General features: G+C 39.3%; 1 protein-coding gene across 1 annotated transcript; it reads right to left on the reverse strand.

Annotated features, from left to right (window-relative positions):
• Window positions 1–20,796: 20,796 nt before the first annotated feature.
• LOC130687300 (protein SDA1 homolog) lies at window positions 20,797–24,863 on the reverse strand. Its single transcript, XM_057510460.2, has 16 exons — window positions 24,652–24,863; window positions 24,467–24,571; window positions 24,306–24,404; window positions 24,061–24,243; window positions 23,928–23,993; window positions 23,773–23,865; window positions 23,639–23,710; window positions 23,470–23,571; window positions 23,326–23,395; window positions 23,094–23,255; window positions 22,851–22,986; window positions 22,606–22,780; window positions 21,829–22,514; window positions 21,284–21,368; window positions 21,005–21,160; window positions 20,797–20,932 (listed from the first exon to the last, which is right to left on the reverse strand). Exons 1-16 carry the CDS (start codon window positions 24,736–24,738, stop codon window positions 20,879–20,881), a joined length of 2,331 nt encoding a protein of 776 aa, XP_057366443.1. The 5' UTR covers window positions 24,739–24,863; the 3' UTR covers window positions 20,797–20,878.
• Between the last annotated feature and the right edge of the window lie 120 nt (window positions 24,864–24,983).

A 24,983-nucleotide genomic window follows, 5' to 3' on the forward strand; every position in this document is an offset into this window, starting at 1 on the left:
TAATTGTTGCCCTCGGCGAGCAATTTCGTGTTATTCCTTCTTCCTTTTTGTTGATAGCGGGTAACAACAGAAACAAGTGAAGATCGGTTATTAAACGTCGGGAGTTGCGAATATTCCAAACACGGGACTTATTTTAAAAGAAAACACGGCGTAGTACACACACACACACTAAACACGCGCACACATTGCAGATGCACCCGAGAGGAAAACAAATGGCACCGGTTGATGATTTTCCGTCTCACTTTTGTTCGACAAAATGTCGATTATCCACCAGAATTTCAATAATTTTTAATTAACTGGCCCAGGCACAGGTGAACAAAAAAAAAATGGCGATCAGTTGGAGACAAATCACTGAAGAGTGTTGCAACAACATAAAACGGCTATCGTTTTAGTAGCAATCCTGTTGCAGTGGTAACAATTGGAAACGAAGAAACAGCCCGCCATTTTTGCATATGGGGCGTGTCCGCTTATTATTTTTCAAAGTTTCTTTTTTCTTTACCTAAAAATGACGCAAAAATGAAAAAAAAAAATTAGAAAATACGCACAATTGTAGGTGGAAGTAAAAAAAAAAAGAAAAATGGCTCAGGTGATGTCTCGACAAACACAGACAGACGCAGGTAAGAAAACATAGAGAAAGTCAAGGTCAACGCCCTCTGAGAATTCTTTAGGGGGGCCCCCTTCCATCCAACTTGTACTGGTATACACAACGTATACAGAATATCTGATTGGGAAGGCAAAACCCCCCCCACACACACTTCACCTTTCCACCGTTTGTCAGGTGGAAAGGAGACGAGAGCCCCTTTTTGTTTTCTCCCTTTTACAGGTGAGGTCAAAGTGGATCGCACTTTTCAAAAAAAAAAAAAGAAAAAAAAGAAACTAAAGCAAATACTAATTTCGTAACATTTCAAAAATTAAAACCTTCCCCTTTTATTCTAGAGCTCTCCTAATGGAAATTGCACAGTCACGTACAGTGTCAACTCCGATTGCACCGTGAGAGAAGAATTTTTTTGTTAAACTTTTGGCAGACGTGAGAGAGCCGAACGCTTCCTCTTCATTTGGCTGTACAGGTGGTTGTTGAGTCTTAAAAAAAAAAATAAAAACGAGGGATAAAGTTGAAGGATAGCAACAGTTGGGACAACATTGCCGCAATTGGCCACTTGATCAAATGAGAGAAGGTACACAAATGGCCCCGTCCTAATTACTTGTGAATAATTGCGCATCAATTTATGTGGACATTAATAATTTTTTTTTCTATTTTCGTACTCGGGTTATATAACGACGATAGATTTTCCGGCAATTTAGAGACACCTATCGATTTAGGGGTGTTTCAAAAAGTGAGAAAATATTTCAGGAAAACCGCATACGGTTGGCCAGTGAATAAAATTCCAGTTGACCGCGGCCATCAACGTGTGTCACGCCAAAGAGATGTATTGATTTGGGCCATTGAAAAAGCGAGAAACCCGAGTTGTCGTTGCCCGAAATAAACCCCCTCAAACCCCGAATGAGTTGCGGTGGTTGCGGTGGAGTGAATTTTTTCTTTTATTTATTTTTTTTTTTTCCATTTTGAAGGCAATCGCACAGCTGCTGCCTTGTGTAGCCATTTTTGCGTGTTGCAGGAACCTTTAAAAAAAAAAAAAAAAAAAAATACGACGACCGACAATCGTGCATTTTTCAAGGTCTATGACACGCACGGTCCTTTCCCTCCTTCTATCCATTGATTTTCATCGACTACGTGAACACTTTAACGAAGCCCAACGCAAATTCAGAAAAGATATAATCCACAGCTTCTTCCTTACGCGATTGACTGAAGTCCGATTCCAAACGGGGACGAACGCATCGAGTTATTTCAATCCAATTTTCATACGAAGCGAACTGAAAAACTTGTGACGCAGATTGCAAATCAAAACGAGATAATCCGTAGAGTCCAAAACATTCAACAACAAAAAAAAAGAGACACGCGGGTTAAGAAACGCGCCGAACGTGGGCACAAAATTCACGCAGTCACTGCATCAGCGTGAGAACACGAGCAAATCAAAATGAAGTCGACACAAAAACACACGCACGGCACTCGAAAACTAGTGACAGCAATGTCACATTCAATCGATGAGACAATCAAATTTTTCAAAAAAATTTTGTAGAGGTGAACGGCACTTCAATTCCGGCGGAATGAAAATCAAAACACGAGAACAAACGAAAATAAAACGGAGCAGCAACGAAAGCGTGTGCGATGCGGACGGCGGTCGGCGCTAGACTGCCGATACAAAACTCGAAAGGGAAAGACCTCCCCCTCCACCCTCGTCTCTCCTCCCATCGTGTGTGTGTGTGTGTGTGTGGGTCTGTGGGAGGGACACTCATGGTCCGGGCAAAAAAAAAAATACGTATATTTAAGCTCAGCACACACACACACACACACACACAGAAATTCTTGTTTTCTACCCAAAAAAAAAAAATACAAATAAAATGGAACCTCCAAAAAAATAAAAAGGAAAAACCTTTAGACTTTTTGGTTGTTGGTGGTGGCTGGGTTTTAGGTTTTTTTTAAGGCCGGCCGAAATGCAAGTGAGCCTTGAACAACTCAGAAACGAGGGCCGATCTCGTTTGCCTTCAACAACAAAAAATTGTTGTTTCAAGTCCCCCCAAAAGCAAAATGGACGTAGCCATAACGTTTTTTTTTCTTTTTCTTTTCGAATTTCCCGCTCTCATTGATATTCATTGACACTGACACGCAGTTGTTATGTACACTGATTTGAAAAAAAAAGGAAATGACGACGATAGTGTTACCTGCCCCGATGGAAACTGGGTGGCCTTTCTTGCTGTTGATTCGGCCCAAGTTACGCGTTAATCCCTGCACTATTTAGAGTTGCCAATTAGGAAATGCATAACAATAAAACTAAATCAGGTGCCAAGTAAAAAAAGGCGAGACACACAAAAGGATTGTAGTTGATCATGCTCGATCAATGTTATTCGTACGGTGGCACACACGAGTGTGACTGTCGCCATTTTCGAACAAAAAGAACTTGAATTCCATTGCCGGCTAAATGCACTGTTGCCTTTTTCTATTGTTTTTTTTTTATTTCAATTTCAATTACATTTCTTTTAAATGTTTTGTTTTTCATCAGTCTATGTGGTTTGACAAAAATGATGATTGATTTAAATATTATTATTTTTGACCCTTGTTTTTTTTTGTTTTTTTTTATATTTTAATCCAAAAAAAATTTATAACTTTGGCAACAAAAATTTTTCGTTTTCATGCCTACCACCAATGTCATAACAAAAAGCAAGAAACCTAATTCCTTTTTTTTTTGTCAGTAAACCAAAACCAAATCGACTTTTTTGTATTATTCCCTATTTATTTAATAATAACATACCAACTGCCATCGTCTCTGGTCTCCTTGTCTCTAGATTCTCTTCTGTACACAAACGAAAAGTCAACATCCGGACGGCCGTTCACCCGAATTGTTTTTTATGTGTGTGTGTGTGTGTGTGTGTGTGACTGTGTGTGTGTGACGGTTTGTTGTTCACGTTCGGCAGGCGGGCTTGAACGAATGACGACTTTTTTTCTTTCTTCCCTACACACACACGGTACGATCAGATCACAGGTATTTGTGGAAAAAAGAAAAGGACACGAATGAGTTCTCTCTACACAACACTCTCAGCTTTTGTTTTTTTTTTTACTCTTCCATTTTTTAACGGCCAGTCGGTAAGAGGCAATCAGGCACAGACGTTCGTGTTATATTAAACAACTGTATTATAACATGGAAATGCAATTAAACGGCGTCTCTACCGATTTGAAACACATAAAAAGTTTATTTCTTTTCCCCACTTAAAAAAAGAAAAGATGCTAAAGTCGATTTTATTTACATTTTGAAGTAACTGTACCTGTCGTGTCGTTGACAATCTCGTGTAACATCGTAGAAGGCACTCAATAATGGGATTGAAACTTACTTGGGCAATCAATGTCATTTGCTTTTCGCTGCTACTAGACCTATACGTGTTTGACGTCTAGTCAAACGACATTTGACGTAATAAAAATTGATTAGGAATAATCATTCAAGTTACCCCATTTTTCAGGCTAGCCCCGTATCATTTGCTTGTTTAGAAGGACGGAATCAAACCTGTCTGATGGAGCTATTGATGTACTGGTCCCTTTTTTTTTGTGTTTCTTTTCGTGTCGACGGACGGACGCACGGAATCGTGAAGACGAGGCCTTTGCGAGTCCCGATCGTGCAATGTCCCAATCCAATTTGAACAGAGTAAAAAGAATTTAAAAGAAAAAAGGTAGTACTTGTGTAATGTGTCGTCAATACACAAATCAATCGTGTGACTATGTGCATAGTATTTGCAGACATCGTCATTTTGATGCATATCTGGCGGTAATTGAATTATTCACTTGTGTTTGGTTTACTACACACGCTCACCATCGTATGATATTCTTTGGATTCTTTCGACCAACCCCTACGTCCACCTCTTTATTTTTTTTTTCTAGCCAGTACACTGCCCACCTGAAAAGAAAAAAAACAACACGTAATTTGTCTCATTGATTTTTAATCATGTCTTACTTCTCGATTTTGTTCCACAGGGTTTCCAAGAATGATAATGCACTTTTCGAGGTTTATACGTACGGTGGGGACATATCCACCTAAAAAAAAAAAAAAAAAAAGAAAATTAGGCGTGAACGATGATGTCACTCGACTTCCTTTCTACATCGGTCATGTGAACGCTGAGACACGAGTTTGCAGTTGCAAGCTCCTTTTGGGTGACAAAAAAAAATTCCCCTAAATCTATACATTACTGTATACAAGTAAGGCTTCTCACTCACGCACGCTCTGTTTGTCTTGTTCGTCATCACCACTCTCCTCTTCACTACCCTCTCCGCTCCCCCAAAGACTTGTGCACTGGCTTTTTTTTTTTTTGTTTCCAACAATTCCTATATCTGGGGCTTTTCAAAAATATTTTCTAAAGCTTGTTAGGAGATGCCGTGCGGCACGTGTCTACAGTTTTCACAGGTCTTTCTTGTACATTTTTATTTAATTCTCATTATGTTACTGGGTGAGGGGGGTATAATAAACCCCGCCTATTCGGAGGTAAAAGGTGGCTAATTCTATGAGTCATTCACGTTCAGGTGAACACCAGAAGGTGTGATCAATGCGATACTGTCGCCTGACGTTCACAACGCGCAAGTGTCTTGCATACTGTAAGCTTCGCGTTGCACACAGTGGACGTGACAGGTAGCACGTCAATTTAAACACGTATTTTTTTTTTTAAACGGTACCAAAATTTGTTGCTGGGCCGTGTACTCGTTGAACTTGGAGTGTTGGCCGAAATTGAATTAGTGGTTTCTTTAAAAAAATGTCACGGCATGCAAAAATTAATAACGGGAAAAGGTTCGTTAAGGATGGCCGCAGTTAAAAATAGAAATTATACTAATCTTCCTTTCTCTATGGTAGCGCTCATTTACATAAAATGGTGCTTTTGGGTTGGCTGAGTTAGGAGAAGATGGATTTTGTTTGTGTGCGCTGACCAGTAAGGCAAAAAAAAAAAAAAAAAAAAACAACCCAAGAATTCATTATTGGATTACATTAGCTCATTTTTGTTTTTCATTTACGCTTGGCTTGTCAAGCAAACAGCCATTTTTCCCCCAGTGCTACATTGTTTCTGTCCGTTCCTCTGCCGTTCGTTCAGGTCGAGTGGAAAGTTTAAAAGAAAGATCGCTATACGATGTTTTAAAAATTACATTTAGAATCGCGTGGTGATGGCCCCAGCCAATATTTCAACAAAAGCGTAGAGCTTATTTCATTATTGCGTAGGTAGGAATGTGTGATGAGAGTAATCTGATCAACAAAAAATAGACAAGATTGGCTTAAATAGATATGAGATAATATGGAGAGAGACGGGCATAGTTTTCGTGTGGGTTGCAAGAACGCCCCCCCCCCCCCCCCCTCTAAAGTTGGATATCGTTCCAGCGGTGATCAGGCGAAAGAACCTTTTCGAGTCCGTCATCAAAAAGTCAAGAAGAGGCAGCCAAGGCGGCAGAGCGGAAAAATATTATTTTTAAAATATTAGATTCTGGCACGCTTGCCAAATTGATAATGAGGCTATTTTTATTTATCATCCATAAAAGAAAAAAATAAGTTTTTTTTGAAAAAAAAAAAAAAAAAAAATGAGAAAATAAGGAGCCATGAGCTCTGTTTCTTTTATAACATCCAACTCTAGGAGCCTATGGGTCTGCTGGATCTGTCCGGTTTGGTATTTTCCTATGAAAAATTCTCCCTGCCCGTCGATCATTTTTTTTTCTTCTTTTTTTGAAATTTCCTTGGCCACAAGAATTTTTTTTCTCGATGGCAGTTAAAAAAATAAAAGCTTTTGGATTTGAATCCAAAATGTCCTCAAGCTACGCGAAAAAGAGCTTTCACGTTGTCAAGTTCGCGGAAAAAAGTCTATTGACACTTTTCAGACAAGCTGTTTCCAATAGATGCTGGTCAATTTAATGCAAATGTGTTTGTCAAAAGCAACAAGTGACGAAATGACATAAACGATAAAGAGATTCAGGGGAGGGGAAACCGCACGACCGATTGGAACAAGACAAAATCCTTTTTTCTGCATGGAATACTTTGAGATATTCCCTTTGTTTTGTTTTTCAAGAGAAAGGCATTTCATTTCTGAGGAAACAAAACAAAAGACGTCCGTATCTGTTCTCAATAAGGACGTCACGTGTTGAAAGACTAGGCGAGAATTTGTTCGCCACCGCTAGTATAAACATTTTGCTTTGCAGTAGGAAAAAAACAACAATTATGCAAAAAAAAATGCGTTAAGGGATCAACTCCATATTTGTTTAGTGTAAAACGTAATACTGGCTATCGTATAAATACATACAGGAATACCAAGAAAGAACGGGAAATAAAAAAAAAAGAAGAAGTTCGATTTTGGTTTGGTGCCAAATGTCAGCTGTCCTTTGACTACCACACAATATTTCGTCCTTGCGATAGTTCTCTTATAGCTTTGCTTTTCGTTTGACTATGTGTGTCCTTATCGGAGAGACGATGCAACATACCTGACATCCCACCATGTTTTGCCTTATCAACAGTACAACAAAGTCAATTGAAAAACAAAAAAGAAAGGCATGCCTCTCTAAGTTTCGTTCAACATTTTTGTGTAACGAATCCAAAATGAATTAAGACTTTATGCTTCCATCAGTTTGTGAATAATATGACCAGAGGCTCACGCAATAAACTGCCAAAAACAGAAAATGTTCAAAGATCACAGACTTGTTTACCTGCCATGTATGGACATTTCGAATGAAACTCGAGAGGCTATCGCCATTAGCGCAGGTGGTATAATGCTGGACACAGCCGAGGCAAAAAAATATTATTGGAATGAATTGGGATGAGCCACGCGAACTGCTCATCAACTGAAACAAAAATGGGGGAACAACTCTACAGACGGTTGTCTGTACGGTGTGTCCCACCTGTGCGTGTGTGTAACTCGATAATAACGCTATACGCGGAGAACAATATTTTTTTTTCGTTTTAGAGGCACACTGTATACTTAACGAATGGCGGCGAAAAACAATTGAATTCCTGTAATTTTATATAGACGCGCGCTTCTCCTTTTCATACCATATCGCTGTTTTTCCTTCGGTTTTTGAGACGGGGCCCGTCTCATTCGATTGTGATGGCATCGTTCCTGTCTGCATTCGCCCATTTGCATATGCAACATAACAAGACATTGATATGATAATATCTTTCGCTTAATGATTATGTGATGCTTTTTGTATAGGCAACTAAAAAACAAAAACAAATGAGAGCCAAATGTTTGCCAATTTAATGCGAATACTAGGCGAATTCAATTGACTAACAAATTGGGAGGGGGGAGGTCGTTCAAGTTCTAGCAGGACTGGTTTGCTTTCCTCTGTCCGATTTCATCTTTTTCTGCTATGCAACTCTTCACTGCTGATGTTTCGCCATCATTTATCAACATCTCGAACGTTGTTCGGTGAGCTGTGTTTTTACTGGCCGTTTGCCAGCCAAAGAAAAGAGGAAAACAAAACAAAAAACCACCCAGCCGGACAGCGGCAAAGGTCACGGCCCTTCTTGCCTCGAGGAGACCTTCACCTACAAAACAAGCCAGAAAAAGACGACGACATCTAGCAACATCCTTTTTTTCTTTCTATGTTTCTTTCCTAAAGGACGAAAAAGGACCTCGGATACGCGAAGAACAAACAAAACCGGCAGAAGGCAAAAAACAAGAGCCAAAAAAGCTTTTCGTGAAAAAAACAAAACAAAATCACCTAAAATTTTTGTCCGTTTTTGGCGCAACCTGTTCCCTTCGCATCTCGTTTTGGCTAGAACTGATTTTTTTTTTTTTTTTTTTTAAATAACTCCTTTTCTTCGTCATTTGAATTGTTGCGATCCACAAAACATTTCAAATGTCGTCTGCATGTAATGCCCGAAACAAAATCAGATTCTTTTTAAAAATGCGTATAACAGAGAGGCTGATAGATCTACCCAAAATATAAACTCTATCTCTCCTATTTCCAAAGCTGAAAAAAAAAAAAAAAAGATAAGAGACGATTGGCTCCTGGTTATGGGCACTGACTGGCCGCGCTGGAGGCCATCTGCTCGGGCCATCTCCGTGTATGTCGCTCCTCGACGTTCAGTAAAAAAAAAAAAAAAAAACCTGCTCGTGTTGGGCACCGTTATTTTTGTTTTACTCTTTAAATGACTAGCGAAATAACGCAGTAGACGTGTATGATACGTTTTATTTGACTATAGAGTTCCAAAGCGATTGGACTTACGAATGGGACGAATGAATGGGTTAAAAAAAAAGGCGTCCAACCACCAAAACCGACACCACAAGAAAACCGCAGAAACTATATTTACATCGTCTATTTCGATTACTTGGAAAAGGGGCGAGTTTTCCAAATAGATCGGCTGTTGTCTTTTAAATTACCCATTTTTCGTTGTTCGTTTTCTTATACGCAGTGATAAGAGAATGGAATACAGACTTGACAACCACGTACACAGCCTCTAGACTGGTATAGACGAGCTTTTTTTTTTTTTTTCCAGAGGTGAAGGACCCACTCGGGCAGTAAAACGAGCCTTAAAAAAGAATCACAGGTAAGAAAAAAAAAGGAGGGAAGACACTTTTAAATTTTGCAAAGTTAAACACAAGTCCAACTTGTTTTATTTATTTCAAGTTTCAGGCCCCCAAACGTAGAACTACGTCAAAGATCAACAAACGTAGAATAGAATGAATTATAAACCCGATGCGTAAAGGTACCCTGTAACCTCGCTAAGAGCACAGGATCAACGTGACACACCCCACTTGAATATCGGAGATGCCACTTAAGGGTCTAACGGATTTCTAATTGCCACATGCAAACATTTCTCCAATTACATTGTCTGAAAAGAATAAAATTCCGTCTTCAATTTAAAAGGGATCCATTCAATTTGTAATGTGAAAATCGATATAGATTTTCTTACAAGTTAAAAACTGGTATCCTTTTTATTATAACGAGCCGCTGAAATTTTCGTTTCAAAATCGGAACAAATCTGAGGACGGCCAGAGTTTGTTCAACCCTCAACAGACCGAGATTCAATGAAGGCGTGTTCTGAAAGAAACACGAAAAAAAAGGATCGTGAAAATAAGCGCGTCATCTGTTCGTCGTGTTTGTCTCTCGCTAAAATCTATGGCGATTAATAATGACCAAAGACTTTCATCGCGTTCGTCAAGTTGCCACTGAAAAAAGAAGATTTTGCTCCGCACCTGGATAACAAACAGACGGTCGTGAAAATGAAGAAATTAGACAATCAAGAAAGAAAGAAAAAAAAGAGGGGGAAACGTCTGTTGTTACATTCCCACCGCGACGCCAGCAAGATTCCATCGCTCTCCTCCGTGTGGTCACGCTGTCTACACGCCGCCTTCACGCTAACTACAAGCAGCAGGCTCATCAGACAGCACGTAATACTTAGCCCGCTAGTATTATTATTTTTTTTTTTTGCTTTCAAACGCACCATTGAAGAAAAAAAAATGACGTCACATCGTACAATCACCTATGGGGCACCTTGTGTGGTTATAATGGACACCAGTTGTGTGGCTGACGTGCGTCCAGGTGATTGAACTCGGCTAATAAAATCGTTGTCGTTTAAACAATGACAGCCACACACACACCGGGATTCAAAAACTCGTGCCTTTTAATTTATTTACAAAATAAATATGGCCCTCCCTACAAACACGTATCGATGTGTATGTGGGGGAAAACACACTGGGGTTTTCACGCAATCACCCCGAGTCATTATGTTATTAAACAGCAGGTGATTAGGGAACTGATGTGGCCAACTTTAGTAATCGAACCGCGATGTTTGTGTTTGTAAAAAAAACAAAACAAACAGAACAATAATAAAAGCGGCTAAGTAATAAAAGCACGTCAAATAGGGACAACAAGGTCAGTGACAAACTTCAGACGGACTCGGTGACACGGTTGAAATTGTGAAGGATGACCTAGGTTCACGTGTGTGAAATAATCAGGTATACAGACAAAATAAAAAGAAAAAAGGTAGAAACCAATGGCTTATTTGTAGCACTAAAAGAGACCAGTGAACCGCGATCATAAACGAAGATATTCTTAAGGGAACATTGACCTTTCTTCTTCTTATCCCTTAGTCGTCCGGCAAAACGATATTTTTTTTTTTTGCCTTGTCGATGACAATCTTTTTGACTTTGCAGCCATTTTTAATGGTAAAGGTTAATTTTTCAGCAAAGAAAAAAAAATGTTTCCTTCCAACAAGAAAACATTTATTAAAAGCGAGGCACTCGTCCGAGCCGGCTTGGATTAAAAAGGGCGTGTTTGACTTGACCTGAAATGACCCGGAACCCCGCCCAACCATTTAACAACATTTTTGAATTTCTTTTTATTTTAATGTCGGAAGCGTCTAGTGTCAAACAAGGAAATGAGAATAATCAAAAGTGAATATTACAATAAATCTCGAAAAAGAAAAAATGGTTGAGAGCAAGCAAGCGAAAGGTATTTATGCAAGGCGTGGGGGGTCAAGGTGAAGGAACTCTGTGAGAGGCATTGAAAATAAAAGAAAAAATCTTTAGGTGGAGGACGAGCCCAACATGTTGAGCCACGAGAAAATGCAACCAAAATTTCTCACAGCGACATCGTAAGTGCTAAACCGTGTCGTGTTTATAATAGAGAAAACGAAAGAAAAGGCAGTCGCTGTAGTACTAACAGTAGTATAATAAGAATGGTAACAAACGTGTAACGCAAACGGATGATTCTCGAGGAAAACTTGCGAACACCTTTAATTATTTCAAATTTTTTTTTTTCCCCCAAAAAAATCAGAGTTACATATTATCGCATGTCTTCCTCTCGCTTTCATCCGTGAACGTTGCCCATCCAACGGGAATAACTCATATACAAAGATTTTCTTTTTTCTTTTCCTCGGAATTCCGTCAAGCCTCGTTATCCTCGATGTTTAAAAAAAAAAAAAAAAACAGATTTAGGACTAAACAGTGGGATTCGATCAAGTGGCTAGTTCATTTCGCATCATTTTGCGAAAAGAAATACAACATGTAATTTGAACCGTGATTTTCACCAACGAAAATGAACTTTGCACGGTAATCTTCATTGACTTTTTACGTTGACAACACCCAAATGCAAATCCCCGATTGGAAAAAATAAATTGCACATTTTCTATTTATTAGGTAGTAATAAAAAAAAAATTGCCGTGTAACGTTCATCCGGATGCATCGTGCACGCAGGATGATAAAACGAAACTGGCCGTTGCCTAGTTAAACGAATCACCCGAGAACCCCCAGCCACTCATCCCCTATTATTTATTTAAAACATTTTTTTTTTTTGTTTCTAAAAATGAAAGTTACAGTTATATCATATCAATGACGTTAACCTTAAATCATTCAATTGCAAAAAATTCCTTGGCAAAAGAAAAAACATTTTTATTTTTACGGATTCTTCATTTGGGAAATCAATAAAAAAAGACGTAGCAGGTGATTAAAGGGACAGCCGGTGGATTTCTAAAACGCAAATGGGCTAATAATTTTCAAAAAAAAAAAGATAAGGAAATAAAGAACGATGCTTTTAAGGTTTCCTTGTCCAATCAACCGAGTTAAACGTCCAAATCAAAACTGGCTGTAAAGGCAATCTCATTTCAAAACCCCCCCCCAAAACAATGACCTTTCCCTTTAATTTTCTTATTTTTGTACGTCAATTGATGCTCGATGACTCTGAATACATCCGTTCAATAATTACTCACAACTACTGATTCCTCCAGTTCATCCAATAAATCAGCGCAATGGGTTAAATACTTGACGGTTTTCTCTTCCTCGTCTTGTTTGATGTCCATCCGCTAACGCAATTTTTTTTTTTCAAGCGACTCATTAGCGAAACGAGTATGGCTTGATGAAGAGGCCAATTGGTCCGTCTAATCCAATAAAAAAAACTTGACGATAATCCTCGCTGTGCCTCAATCCTATAGCAGATTAAATCCCTTTCTTTGTGACCTCAACTGTTGCGGTCTCTTTCCTAGATTGAAACTCATTTTTTTTTTCATCCACGCGATTTCGCAATTTTTCCGCTCAATTGCTGGACGTTAATACAACAAAATCCATTTAGTGATAAGCTAGCAATTCAATTTCAAATTCACACTGTCCAAAATTCGCTACACTTGACACGTTAACGAGAACTCAGCAATTCAAATGTGTCACATCTTTGCCCGAAAGCTAAATGTAAAACAAGCTCGTAAGAATAGAACTACCTTACAAGAACATATCGCCAATGGCAGGTACTGTAAGCCATACGTGGCAAGATTGCACACCATATTGAATTGAAACCCTAACAGAAATTGACAAACTACTCGTACGATGATTAGAAATGACAGCATGACTTACCATAAAACGATTCCGCGTGAAAAATTGGACCACGTCTTGCTGCGTTCACTAGCAAAGAAGATTCTTGAGTGCTGTCAACTGTCTAAAGAAACAAATAAGGAAAACGTTGCAAATTTTCCTCTTTTTTTCTCGTATCGTCTTACGAAAAAGCAACAAATGAATAACGCTTTTTTTTTTCTTCAATTTTGTATTGCCCTTTGTCCTTGACATTTCATATTTTCTTAAGTAACATAAACGTACTTTTAAAAAAAAATTCATTACCTTTCAGGTGAAAATAGAAAAGAAAAAAGAAACAAACGTGGACAAAAATTGTAATAACTGTTGTCTCTTTCAAAACGAAAATGCTGTTGTTCCATGCTGCCGCTTATGGGAAATATGGACAGATGTTGCATTTTCTCCCTTTCGCTTTTATCTACGTACTACAACGATGATACGATTATACGTATTGTACGCATTTTAGGACGTCCCAGCAACAGCGAAACACAAGCGAAACGAGAGTTCGATGATCTGTCATCCCGACACACATCAGCGTGTTTCTCTCTATATAACGATCAAGAGCTGCTGCATGAGATTCTACAAAAATAAATATATAAAATGAAAAACTTTTTCGGGGAAAAAAAAATTGCTGCTTGGCTAGCGTAAAGAAAAATAAAACAGCTGTTTCTTAAAGTCGCAATATGGTCGTCTACCGGTGCGAGTCAAAACACGGTTGAAATGAGTCGACGAGAAAAGAAAACATTTTTCCAACGGAAAAATACATTTCGACGAAACGCATCATTTACATGATTTTGCTTATTTAATTTAAAAGATTAAATAGCCTTCTACGTCAAAAGTCTGATGACGAATGATTACATAAGATGTGTGGACCGTAGAGCGGGGCGAAAAAGAAAGCTCTTGAAGGGGGGCAGGATATACAAAGTAAGGGACTTTAGAGTGGGGGGAAAGAAGCACTACACCGGAGTAGGTTGAACTTGAAAGCAACAGAAAGAAAGAAAAAGGGAAAAAGTGTTGTTTAAAAATAAGAAGGAATGGTTTAGAAAAAAAAAAAAAAAAAGAGAATGTAGGATTGACAGATCCCCTGCAGTGCTGAACCTGACGGCACGTGAGCCAGCCAATCGTTAAAACTTTCAAACTCTCTTTAGAATTCAAATTGTTTAACTTTCCCTACATCTCCGGTAAAAAAAAATCCAATTGCCACAACAACAAAAATATTACGATTTTTTTTTTAAATGGTAAAACTGATAGATTTTCAGTTAGAAATCCTTAGAGCAAACTTCGTTTTTTTTTTAATGTCAGGATCATGTGCCGTGTCGAAGCAGCGCGTCGGGTAAAGCTAACGAGTCGTGAGATGTGATGTCAACTGTGTCCGCAGTGGAGGGAACTGTCCGTCTTTTCTGGCCGCATTCTTCTTCTCATCCCCGCAACAGCGACGTATTTTTCAGCGTTCACTGCAAAGGCAAACATCGGCTCGCTTAGAATGCCCACAACTGACTTTAAACACACACACTCAGAAAAAGGCAACTGGAAATAAGGCAGCCCAGCAGTCGGAATGTTGAAGGGAAAAAAGCGTACTTTTTATTCAGATGATTTTTCTGTCTTTTCACTCACTAACCTCTTCTTTTTTTCGTTTCATTTTTGCTTTCGTCTATATTCCACGCACACACACCAACGTGTTTTTTTTCTTTTTTGTGCTTGCGTGCCCGCGTGTCACGGATTCTTGGCCGTCACATTCTGGACGTCGTGTCAGTGACATCGTCGTCGTTATCGTCCTCCCCCAGCTTTTTGCTCCCCTTCTCTATACGGTGTGCGATGATGGTAAAACAAAAACAAACCCCCACCATCCCAAAGTTTGATGAACACGAAAAAACTCGCGATAGTTGCTCACTTTTGAACCTCTCGTAATCGGGTCTGGCGCGAGGCTCGATTGAACAGCGAACGCATTTGATTATCTTGAATGCGTGTCTGAACCGCAATGTTCTCACGTCCGTGCTGTCGGCACTGACCTTACACGCACACCTGCTATTCTATTTGTACAAACGTGTACAATTACGTGCGTTTCGGAGTAAAGGAATGATTATTGCAGCACATCTGTGCGATGGTTTTTTTAGTACATGTTCTTCTTGTTTGTTTTTTATCGGCCCCTCTTTTCTCTCCGCTGTTCTTTTGTTGCATTGAACAACAGACGTCCGTGTAGACGGACAAGACGACAGATAATACATCGAGGTTTCGTGGAATTTTGGCTGGAAAACATTTCCAATCGCACTCTCGTCCTGGACGCTTTTCTTTCATTACCTACTACTCCCAATTCTGTGAGCATCTCTGCATCGTTTGTTTTGTTTTGTTCTTCAACTGTTTTATTGTGTTGTTTCGCTCCATTTTACTTGTGACGTGATATCCTGTGTTGCACGCTGGCTTGTCTCCACCCGTGTATATAACGCAGTTGTTACTGCAGACCAAATGCACTCCCGATACACCCCTAAACTTGTCAAAGAGCTAGGCCTGTTGCCACCCCCCTTCTCTTCCTTTTTAAAGGGGCTGAAGATAAATATATGCTGCTAACGTGTGTTCGGCCTTTCCTCTCTCTCAATAGCCGCACGCAAAGCAATTTTAAAGTTTCGCGATATATTTTTGAATATATGTATGTAAAACTACCTTTGACAGAGGCCGCGTTCGAGTGGCTTCAATTAAATGATTAAAATGCATTATTTTCACGTTTCTACGAACGTGACCAACAACAGTTTGTTGCATTCAGACATTCAAATAAAAAAATAAACTGATAAAGAAAGAGACAAGAAAGAAACAAAAATCATATGTATAATAGAGTAGAATAAATCGAACTTTAATCTAGACACCAACGTCACACCCCATGTCCACAACAAAAGAATCAAAGTGCCATTTACATTGAATTTGCTGCAATAAATTAACGCTCGGCCAGTATATAGGTTTCATATTTGTTGTAGGCAAAAACCGGATCCCATCAAAAATCAGTGACAGACGCAATCGTCATGTTGACCCTGAGATGGTTGGCCGTGAAGCAAAAAAAAAAGAGAGAGAGAGAGATAGACGGGAAAAAAAAAGTAGGTGAGGGTCATTGACTACAAGCTCCGATATTGCATGCAGCTGTGCGCTTCGTGCGTGTTTCTGATTATTCAAGAAAAATATCGGGTGGGTGCCTAGCGCAAATGAAACAGACTGCATTAATTACGAGCCGTTTTTCTTTTGTTTAAGATACGAAGAGCAAAATTTTAAAGCTATTTTGATGATTTTTGAATGAATGATTCATTCATTTGCAGATGATTAAACGTGGCGGTTGTGGGAAGCAGAAGAAAAAAAACTAATTTACTATGCAGACCATCGTCAAAATGTCAAGGGCGCAACAACTTTTTTTTCCTCTTCTTTTTTTTTGTGTGCACTCCCGCGTTTTCTGCAGTCATCAAAGTAGGTCACCTATAGCCTTTGGGGCTGAATCAACCGAATGTTCAACAGATTTTTGCATGTTTTTTTTATCACATTGGCGTTTTTTTTTAACAAAACCGCCCAAAATTGACTAGAAATTATTTGCACACGTTTCACGGTCCCGTTTTTTTTTTAATCCTATGTTAAAATGAAGTCATTTCGGTTGATTCCTATGTAAACTGCGCGTCCTTGTGCGGTTTGAAACAAGAGAATTACCCGCGGGACCCGGAGACACGTTTCAAAAAACAGATGGGACGGAATTAAAAATTTACTAGACGAAACGATGATCAAGGTGCAACCGCTAGAATCAATTCATCACACGTTGACAAGACAAGGGCGATTCGTGTACAGTCCCTCGAAAAAAAAAAAAATAAAAATTTGGCAAACTGTAAATGTGATTAGATTTAATTTCACAGCAGCAATGGTGATGGCATGTGCATATTCTCGTTGATTGCATCATAAGATTGCAATTGGTGACGTCATGAGAAGACTGAACGATCTGTCAGATATTGCATTATTGCGTGCATCTGATGACGCAATAATGTTGGTGTTTCTTCTGTTATTTACACGACAATTCGAATCAAACTGTCTAGGAAAAAAAAAAAAAAAACTTCCAAAAGTCTTTCAACTCTTTTTCTTTCTTCGCTTGTTGCCTGTAAAGCCACACCCAACGGTTTTTAATGTTTCGTCGCGGGACATCTAGACCTGATGGTCCACACGCCGGAGACGTGCAGCTGTTTGCTCCTGCTACGCGATGGATATTTATGTGGATAAATAGAAGAAGGGGGAGAAGCAAAAAAAAAAGCGATTGAGGGATCCTGTTGCAGCAAACGCTTCTTTGAAAGAAACTGTTACTTTAAAAAAGAAGAAGAGAAGACAAAAGCAAAATAATTTGGCCCTTCAGGAGAGTGATGGCCGACGTATGTGCCCGAATTGAAAAAAAGACGCTACATTGATGTTGAAGATGAATTTGCTGCTCCTGTTGGTTCCTCGTCGACACAAGTTTTTCCACGAAAACGACATGGCCACATTCTATGTGATTATAGAAGATGAAAGTTAAAAACAAAAAAATCTAAAGGTAAAAAAGAGGGAGAGAAAATCTTCTTTGTTATATTAGCTCCCTGTTTTCGCTACGTGGCACTTGTGTAGACCTAAGGACCTATTACTTTTGGACCTTTTGAATAGCTTAAGAGCCTCATACATTCTGTTTTATTTTTTCGCCTACACTTTGGAACATTTAAGCCCCCCTCTCTCTCTCTCAGGGACCCCTCATTTTCGGCCTTTTCTACTTGGAACTCTCTTTTTCATTTCATTTTTGCTTTCAGGCAAAACCGTCTTTTCCTTTTTTAAAAGGCCTACGAGGAGAGATTTTCTGAAGGGATGAAGGTGTTGGCACTGCGGGCGTTGCATCGGAAAGGGAGAAGGTAAAATCAAGATGGTCCACACGTTTTAATGCCGAAAAGGTTGTTCAAGTTCGTTGCCCTCCCCAAAAAATAAAGCCACAGAACTAACTCCCCCCTCTCTCACAAAGTAAAATACATTTTGAGCCCGTTGCTAGGCCTTTGAAGACGGCCACGTCGGCCCTTTCTTCCGTGACATGACTTTTGTGTTATTTGCCTCTTGTGTCTTTTCTACCTAGATTCTTACAGTCATTTTTTTTTTGGCCCGTCAGTAGATTGGCCTTTTTTGCCCTTAAGCTCTTAGACAGCGTCTACAAAAGTTATGTTCAAATAGGTAAATAATGTAACCCCCCCCCCTTACTTTTCTTGTCCCCCCCCCCTCTCTTTCCTCGACATCAAACTTGAATAAGAAAAAAGAAATTAAACTTACATCATTGAAGATTTCTCGAGCCACGAGTCGTATAATGCACAGGGGAAAAAAAACCGAGGAGAGGCTCATTTGAATGTCGGAACCGGAAACATCAAATTTGGTCGTCGTTGGCCGTGTCACGAAAAAAAACAACCAACAAAGTCATACGATCTATATCAAATGCTGTTAAAGTCTAATAACGAAATTTCTGAGTATGACAACAGTGTACAGACTGGGAGCCAGACAACTAGACCCAACCTCTGTCTAGTACTACGTCAACTCTATCGGAACGTGCGAGAAAAAAATGCTAATGAGCCTGTGCTATTCCTTATTTCATTCCTACATCGCAAGTGACTAGATTCTTTTCGAAGAATATTTTCCTAGTAAGGTGCAGGAGGGGGGGGGGGGAGGAAGATGTTCATTTCGGGGCTTCTCTTTTCTGCGTTGTTCGTATTTCTACAAGGAGCGTGTAGAAAAGAAGAAAATGAAGATGGACGAGAAGCCAAAAAGAAAAACGCCATCGAGGCGTGGGAGTGACATTCCTGCGTTTCAATGATCGCACGGAATGTCGAAGCGCACGATTGAGAAACGATGGGCTCCTCCGCTCCACAGCTGCAACATATATACAAAGATATAACAATCAAGTTCTATATAGAGAGACAGGCGAGCGGACGAGTCCACTAAACTATGCACCAAAAGTCCGTAATGTCCCGTCTGTTAGGTGATTTACCTGTGCACAATTTAGTAGTTTCTCCGTTACAGTCGTTCCATATCTTTAGTCACTGTTACATCCAGCAGCCTTCTTTTTTCCTCCCCCGTCCGGGATGAGATATGACAATGCGTACTGTAGCGTGTCACGCTGATGGTGTCGTTCTTCATATTTTTAAGGAGTGAGCGGTCGTATAGAATGTGTCGCTTGAGCGACACTACTATTGCCAAAATATAAAAACCGGCTATAATAACAAGCAATAACAACACCATTTATTTCTTTTGTAGCTTCAAAAAAAAAAAAAAAACTAACTGGCCCCCTCCCTCTCTTCCCGCACAACTGTTCATCTCGTATAACTAGCAGCACGGACGTGTAGTTTTTGGCAATCACACGAACGCCGTCAGCCAGACGGCGAGATGATGATCGTAATATCCCTTTTTTTTTTCTATTCCTATACATATTCTTCATTTATCTCGGAGAAAAATGAAAAAAAAAAGGTTCTTTTTCAGCTGGCTGAGTTCACTTCGAAGCTTGTTGGGTGTTTGTTATAGACATCAGACATGGAAATACCGTCTTTGCCTCGCCTGTCACTCAACTCTGCATAGAAAAATATGACGGTCGTTCACCTTGTTTTGAGGGGGAGTGTATTAGTGTTTCTTTTCTTCCTATTTCGTCTTTCTTGTTTTGCCTCTTTTACAACGAAAGGTTTTGCAACGGGCTGCCGAACCTTTTATTTTGGAAGGAAATGTACAAACGAGCTGAAGGAATAGCAACAAAAATTTGTCTGTCCACGAGACAAAAGAAAAGCAAAAGCGTTTTTTGTTCCCTTATCTTTCCCTAAGAAACCTCTTTTTTTTTTCGCCTAGACTACGACGTACAATCGTAAATGACTTTGGTCAGCCACCACAATGAAAGCCCCCGGAAAACATTCTAGACAGGGCTAACGCAAGTGAAAAACATTTCATCCTGACTCGTATCAGAAAGAGGCTGTTGAGACACGCAGGCCAAACTTTTAATGAGTTGGATGAGATGGCGTTTTGCTACAATAATAAGAAATTAAAGTGCTTTTCTAATGTTTTTTTTTTCTTACTACAATGAAACGTACAGTAAAATCGGCTTCAAATTTATTGCACGAATTGATGCAATAGCCATTATTAGTCAATTGCCTACCCAAAAAACCCATTACGTCAATTATCATTCTTTTTCGTTGAATAATGCAAATCTTGCATCATACAGAAAAGCTCATAAATTCGAAAAAAAAACTACAGACGCTTATTCTTTCACCTTTTTCAAATAGGGGGGGGGGGGGGAAAGAAAATGGGCGTTAAAAAAGAAAAGTACAATAACGAAAGGAAAAAAAAACGAGAGGGGATTCTCGTTAAGCGTGTGCTGAATCGCCCATTTCTACCATTATTTCGAATGGGCAACACGAAAGAGTGCCATGCGAAGACTATGTCGGTAGCAATAAATAAAACCCCCTCGCCGACAACTTGCTGCTAACCAAAATTGATCTCTTTTCTTTCCTACCTTTTCTCTTATACCTGTTGGTCTACTCAGGTAGTCAAATCAGTCAACCCGCAGGGTCAACCAGAAGACCGGCTACTCTTCTTTCTCCTACGCGTTATTTACAACCTTTTTGCTTTCTTTTCCGACATTGGTATGCATTTTCTCTTAAAATGGGCCAGCTTGTCAATACCAGTTGTATGCTGACCAATTCTAAAAAAAGATTGCATATTTAGTCTTCTTTTTTTAAGTTTCCTCAAGACGATAACGGCATCGTATGTATTGATTAAATTGTTGGATTTAAAAAAAAAAAGCTCTTACCATTCCGGTTTATGTTTGATCAAGAAATTCGATCGATTTACCTCAGCCAGAGTTCACTTGTCGTGATGCAATTTAGTGAACCAGACGACGGTGAGGAAGTATATTTGAATCCGAGTCTTTTTTTTCGTTACATTTGCTTATACGTCCGATTATTTGAAGTTACGTGGATTATTTCTTCAAGCCCATCTTCTTCTGTTTCAGCAGCGCATTGCGCAAGGCGATCTGTAAAATGAGAAGAAAAAGTACAAAAACAGCCACGTGGTTTCTTTTTGGACAGTCGTCAAGGCAAATTACCTGTTTATCTTTAAAGGATCGTTTCTGCTTGCCTTTGGCCTTCTGTTTCAACATCATAAAGTTCTTCTTCTTGATCTTTTCTCGATTTGTTGTGCTGGCGTTAGGATTTTGACGTTTAGGCTTTCTCGTAGGCTTTTCACGGTCAGCACGTCCTTCCTATATCGATAACAACATATTTGTAATCAACATTAACAACTAGCTTTCAATTGGCAGGTAAAAAAAGCAGACAAATCAAACATTACAACACAAAAATATGGATGTCGTGCAGGTGCCGTTTACCAAGACTGTTGCGAGGCGAGAATCCTTATCGTGGCGGCGTTTCTTGTAGACTTTTTCGATGTCGTCCAGTCGGACCAACTCACCCCTAAAAACAATAATAAAAAAAGGACAAGAGAAACAACAGGATAAGTCTACAAGCTAAAGAGACAAAGTCCAAGTTGATTTTGTAGGATTTCAAATCATGTCATGGAGAGATGATTGTTACGAGATACAAATTTCCATATTCGTAAGATAAAGAAAAAACCATGCCACCGAACACAAAATAAAAAGTCAACTGTCTGTGGGATATCACATGGGCTGAACGAGACTTCCGCGTTTGATTACAACGTCCAATCAAGATGCGCTTGGATACAAGACATTTGAGACGAGTTGCGGGGTGATCCCATCTTGCTTAATATACCACACACACAGACTGATAATCCAAAATCGTCTGTTTTTGCCAGCAAACAAAGCGGGACTACGTGAGTCATGTAGAGTTGGACTCTTTGACCCTACGACTTACGAACGTTGCCTAATGCCGTGCACGTGTAGGGAAGACATATTACCGTTTTATTGTGTCGTCCAAGTCATCAGCCACTTTTCTCTTTTGGCGAGCTTTAGAGGCATCCAACTGCTTCTTTACCTGGGCAGCATCGATTTTTGCAAAGTCTTTGTCAGTAAGGATTCGACTTAAACTGACTGCGGCCGCTTTTGTTTTCCTTTCTTCAATGACACTGGGATCCTCGGCAGCAGCAACAGTTTTCTTTCGACATCTTTTCAAATCTTTATTGATTCTCTTTTGTTTTTTCTTTTCTTGTTTAGTCATTGGGCGTCTGACTCTTTTTTCAACAACACCACCATCCTCTGATTCTTCTCCACTATCTGAATCTTCATCGCCATCCTCATCATCAGAGCCTTCTTCATCACCATCCTCGTCATCAGAACCTTCTTCATCACTCCCACCTTCTTCACCACTGTCCACTTCTTCTTCATCACTGTTGGCTTCTTCGTCGTCCTCATCACTGTCCTCAACTTCAGAATCAGTGTCAACCTCTTCACCGTCATCGGAGTGTGAAACATCGACCCAACCGTCATCGCTTTCATCATCTGCTGCTGATTCATCTTTTTCGTCATCCGGGTTGGCATTTTCATCATCCGGATTCAGTGCCTCTGCGCCAGGAATATAATCTTTGGCATCCACAGCTCCATAGGCTTTAATGGTCAACTCGCTCATAGCTTCTGTGGGCCGGCCCTAGTGAGGAACAGAATAAATAAATTATCAAGCTTGACCCTGAAAAAAAAATGACGCATTTCAAAATGAAAAAATTATCTCTCGTAAATACTCTTTCTTTACGTGGCAACAATTCAGGATTAACAATCCGGTACAACTGCAGTATGGACCTGGCAGCCATCATGACACTCTTCTGTTTTGAAGTGCGGTAATCGACGAGTTCGCGAAGCAGTTCGGCGTTCATTACCAGTGGGCATCTGGCACATATTTCTCTAATCGAGTTCAGCCTGCGTTACGATTGAAACACTACTATTAGTAAGATGCAAATGCATGTTGTGTAAAATAAATAGCCCTCACCCAACGGCCATTACTTCTGCGGAATTCCGCTCAGTTACAAAATTGTTGACTATGGCACTCACAACCGGCTCGAGGACATCAGGTGGCAACAGCTCGTGGGAAGCCTGCGCAGCAAACAGCAGCATTTTCGTCACATCTGTCAAGCGACAAAAGATATTAGAAATGTTTATGTTCCCATTAGAGACAGACCCTATTGCCCACAACAGTCTACCACTGACAGTTTGGCATTAAGTTGATCATCACCTCTTTGGTGTGGCTGTAGAAAACGATTCAAGTATGGGTAGAAATTAAAGATGAATAACTGGTGGATGCCTATGAGTCGAGAAATCACGTCTAACGCCATGACTTTGACTTCAAAGCGTTCGTTCATTCCCTCGACATGTTTAAACAACTGCTCAGCAAAACCTTGAAATAAACAAAAAGAAATCGTTACCACCTTAGAACGGGATTTTAATTCAAGAAACGGTAAATTTACTTTGGGGATCTCGGATCAAGTGTATGGCAGAGAAATTAAACACCGGGGCCTTCTTTGAATTATTGCGTTTCTGATAGATGATGGAAATACAATTAATTTAACTTCCATCTCGTTTTGCCATCCAATGCTAATAACGAACCCTACCTTTAATGTCTTTTTTACTTTCTCCATTTGCTTCTCACGTTTTCGAGATTTTTTATTTACTCGGGCGGCCATACCAACTTCCCTGATTATGACGTTTTCGTTCTGCGTAAGATATAGTGAGGTGAAACATTCAGGATAGGGAAACAAGAACTTTAATGAAATTAGTTACCTCGGCCTCACTGTCTGAATCTTCTTGTTTTTCGTCAGAACCCATGAAAAATTGTAAAGCTGTAACCATAACCTAGATATCAACGAGTATACATTTCAGAAAACGTTTAGTTTGATTGTGCAAACGTGTCCTACCTTTGTAGTTTTAGATACGCATGCAGTAGCAATAACATTTACAGTCTTTTGGTCATTCCAGATATTTTTTTTGTAAAGGTCAATCATTACATCCTAAAAACAAGATATGTTAAGACTAGTTGTCAACTTTCAATTTTAATTGACAAGACATATACCAGAGACATCTTTGCAGCTGTGATATTTGAATCTTTCAGCATGGCAAACATGAAGTTTTGGAGGACCTATTTCAAAATATCAAATTTAAGCATTGGCTGCAGAATACTCAAATTATTTTGAAAAATAACTTACATTATTCAGTTTGATATTCTTTGATTTTGAATTCACATTTTTTATGTCTGTGATAATGTGATTCTTTAGAAAAGCTCTTAGTTCCTTGTCAGGGCAGCGAAGAAGTTGAAAAAATAGGGTCAACAAAGATGTCGGAGAAATCAGATTCTTATTACGCAGCAAGATGAGAGCCCTGCAAAATGTCTGTGAAAAAGAAAAAAAACATTATCAGTTGGCTAATCACCTAGAAGGAATTCATTTATTACTTTTCGCATATCAGGATGTAGAGTTGTTGGGTGTCGCTGTAAAATATCCATTAATTCCTGTGGATATTCCTTCAAATCTTCAGGGAAACAATGGGATACCTAGATGGATATAAAAATACTAATGCTTATCAAAGAACCAAACAGAAAGAAATGGCACGTACCTGGGCCAAAAACATTACTAAGTCATCAAGATCTTTATTATATTGGTCAGGTTTCATTTCAAAGACCAACCTTGTTGAATTGTAATGGCGATGCTGTTGCATAAACTGTAAATAAAAGAATTTTTAATTTGTGTTTGTTGCATAAAGAAAAGAGCAGAGTATTAAATAGTCGTTGACAACTGTACCTCATCTTTGTACGATGCAGGATCTCGCTTCAGCAAATTTTGCAACTGTGGCAGATTTGTAGGTAGCTGGTTATTGTGTCTCACCATTTTATGATTGAAAAGTTCGCAAAACGATCTAAAATAATATTTATAAGCTCTTGAAAGCTTGAATCAAATTTATTGTGGAGCTGCAGCAACCTACGTTGTTGCAGTAGACAACCACGTGTGGAAAACAGCACATTTCCATGGCAACAAGAAGACGTCTGCTCTTCGTCATTCGTCTGCGTTGAATTGTAGCCGAGTCAGTCGTATGTAAATTAGATTGAATTTTAAGTATGTATTAATTTCTTAGC

Source organism: Daphnia carinata, chromosome 4, assembly GCF_022539665.2.
Source record: "Daphnia carinata strain CSIRO-1 chromosome 4, CSIRO_AGI_Dcar_HiC_V3, whole genome shotgun sequence".
Classification (NCBI taxonomy): domain Eukaryota; kingdom Metazoa; phylum Arthropoda; class Branchiopoda; order Diplostraca; family Daphniidae; genus Daphnia; species Daphnia carinata.

Bases quoted from the DNA above. Each gene is read 5' to 3' on its own strand.
- LOC130687300 (XM_057510460.2), bottom strand. From the start codon at position 24,738: ATGGTGAGACACAATAACCAGCTACCTACAAATCTGCCACAGTTGCAA. The intron at 23,396-23,469 runs GTAGGGTTCGTT...ATCATCTATCAG, and splicing joins AAGTAAAAAAGACATTAAAG to AAACGCAATAATTCAAAGAA. The intron at 21,369-21,828 runs GTAATATGTCTT...TATTGTTTTTAG, and splicing joins TTGGACGACACAATAAAACG to GGGTGAGTTGGTCCGACTGG.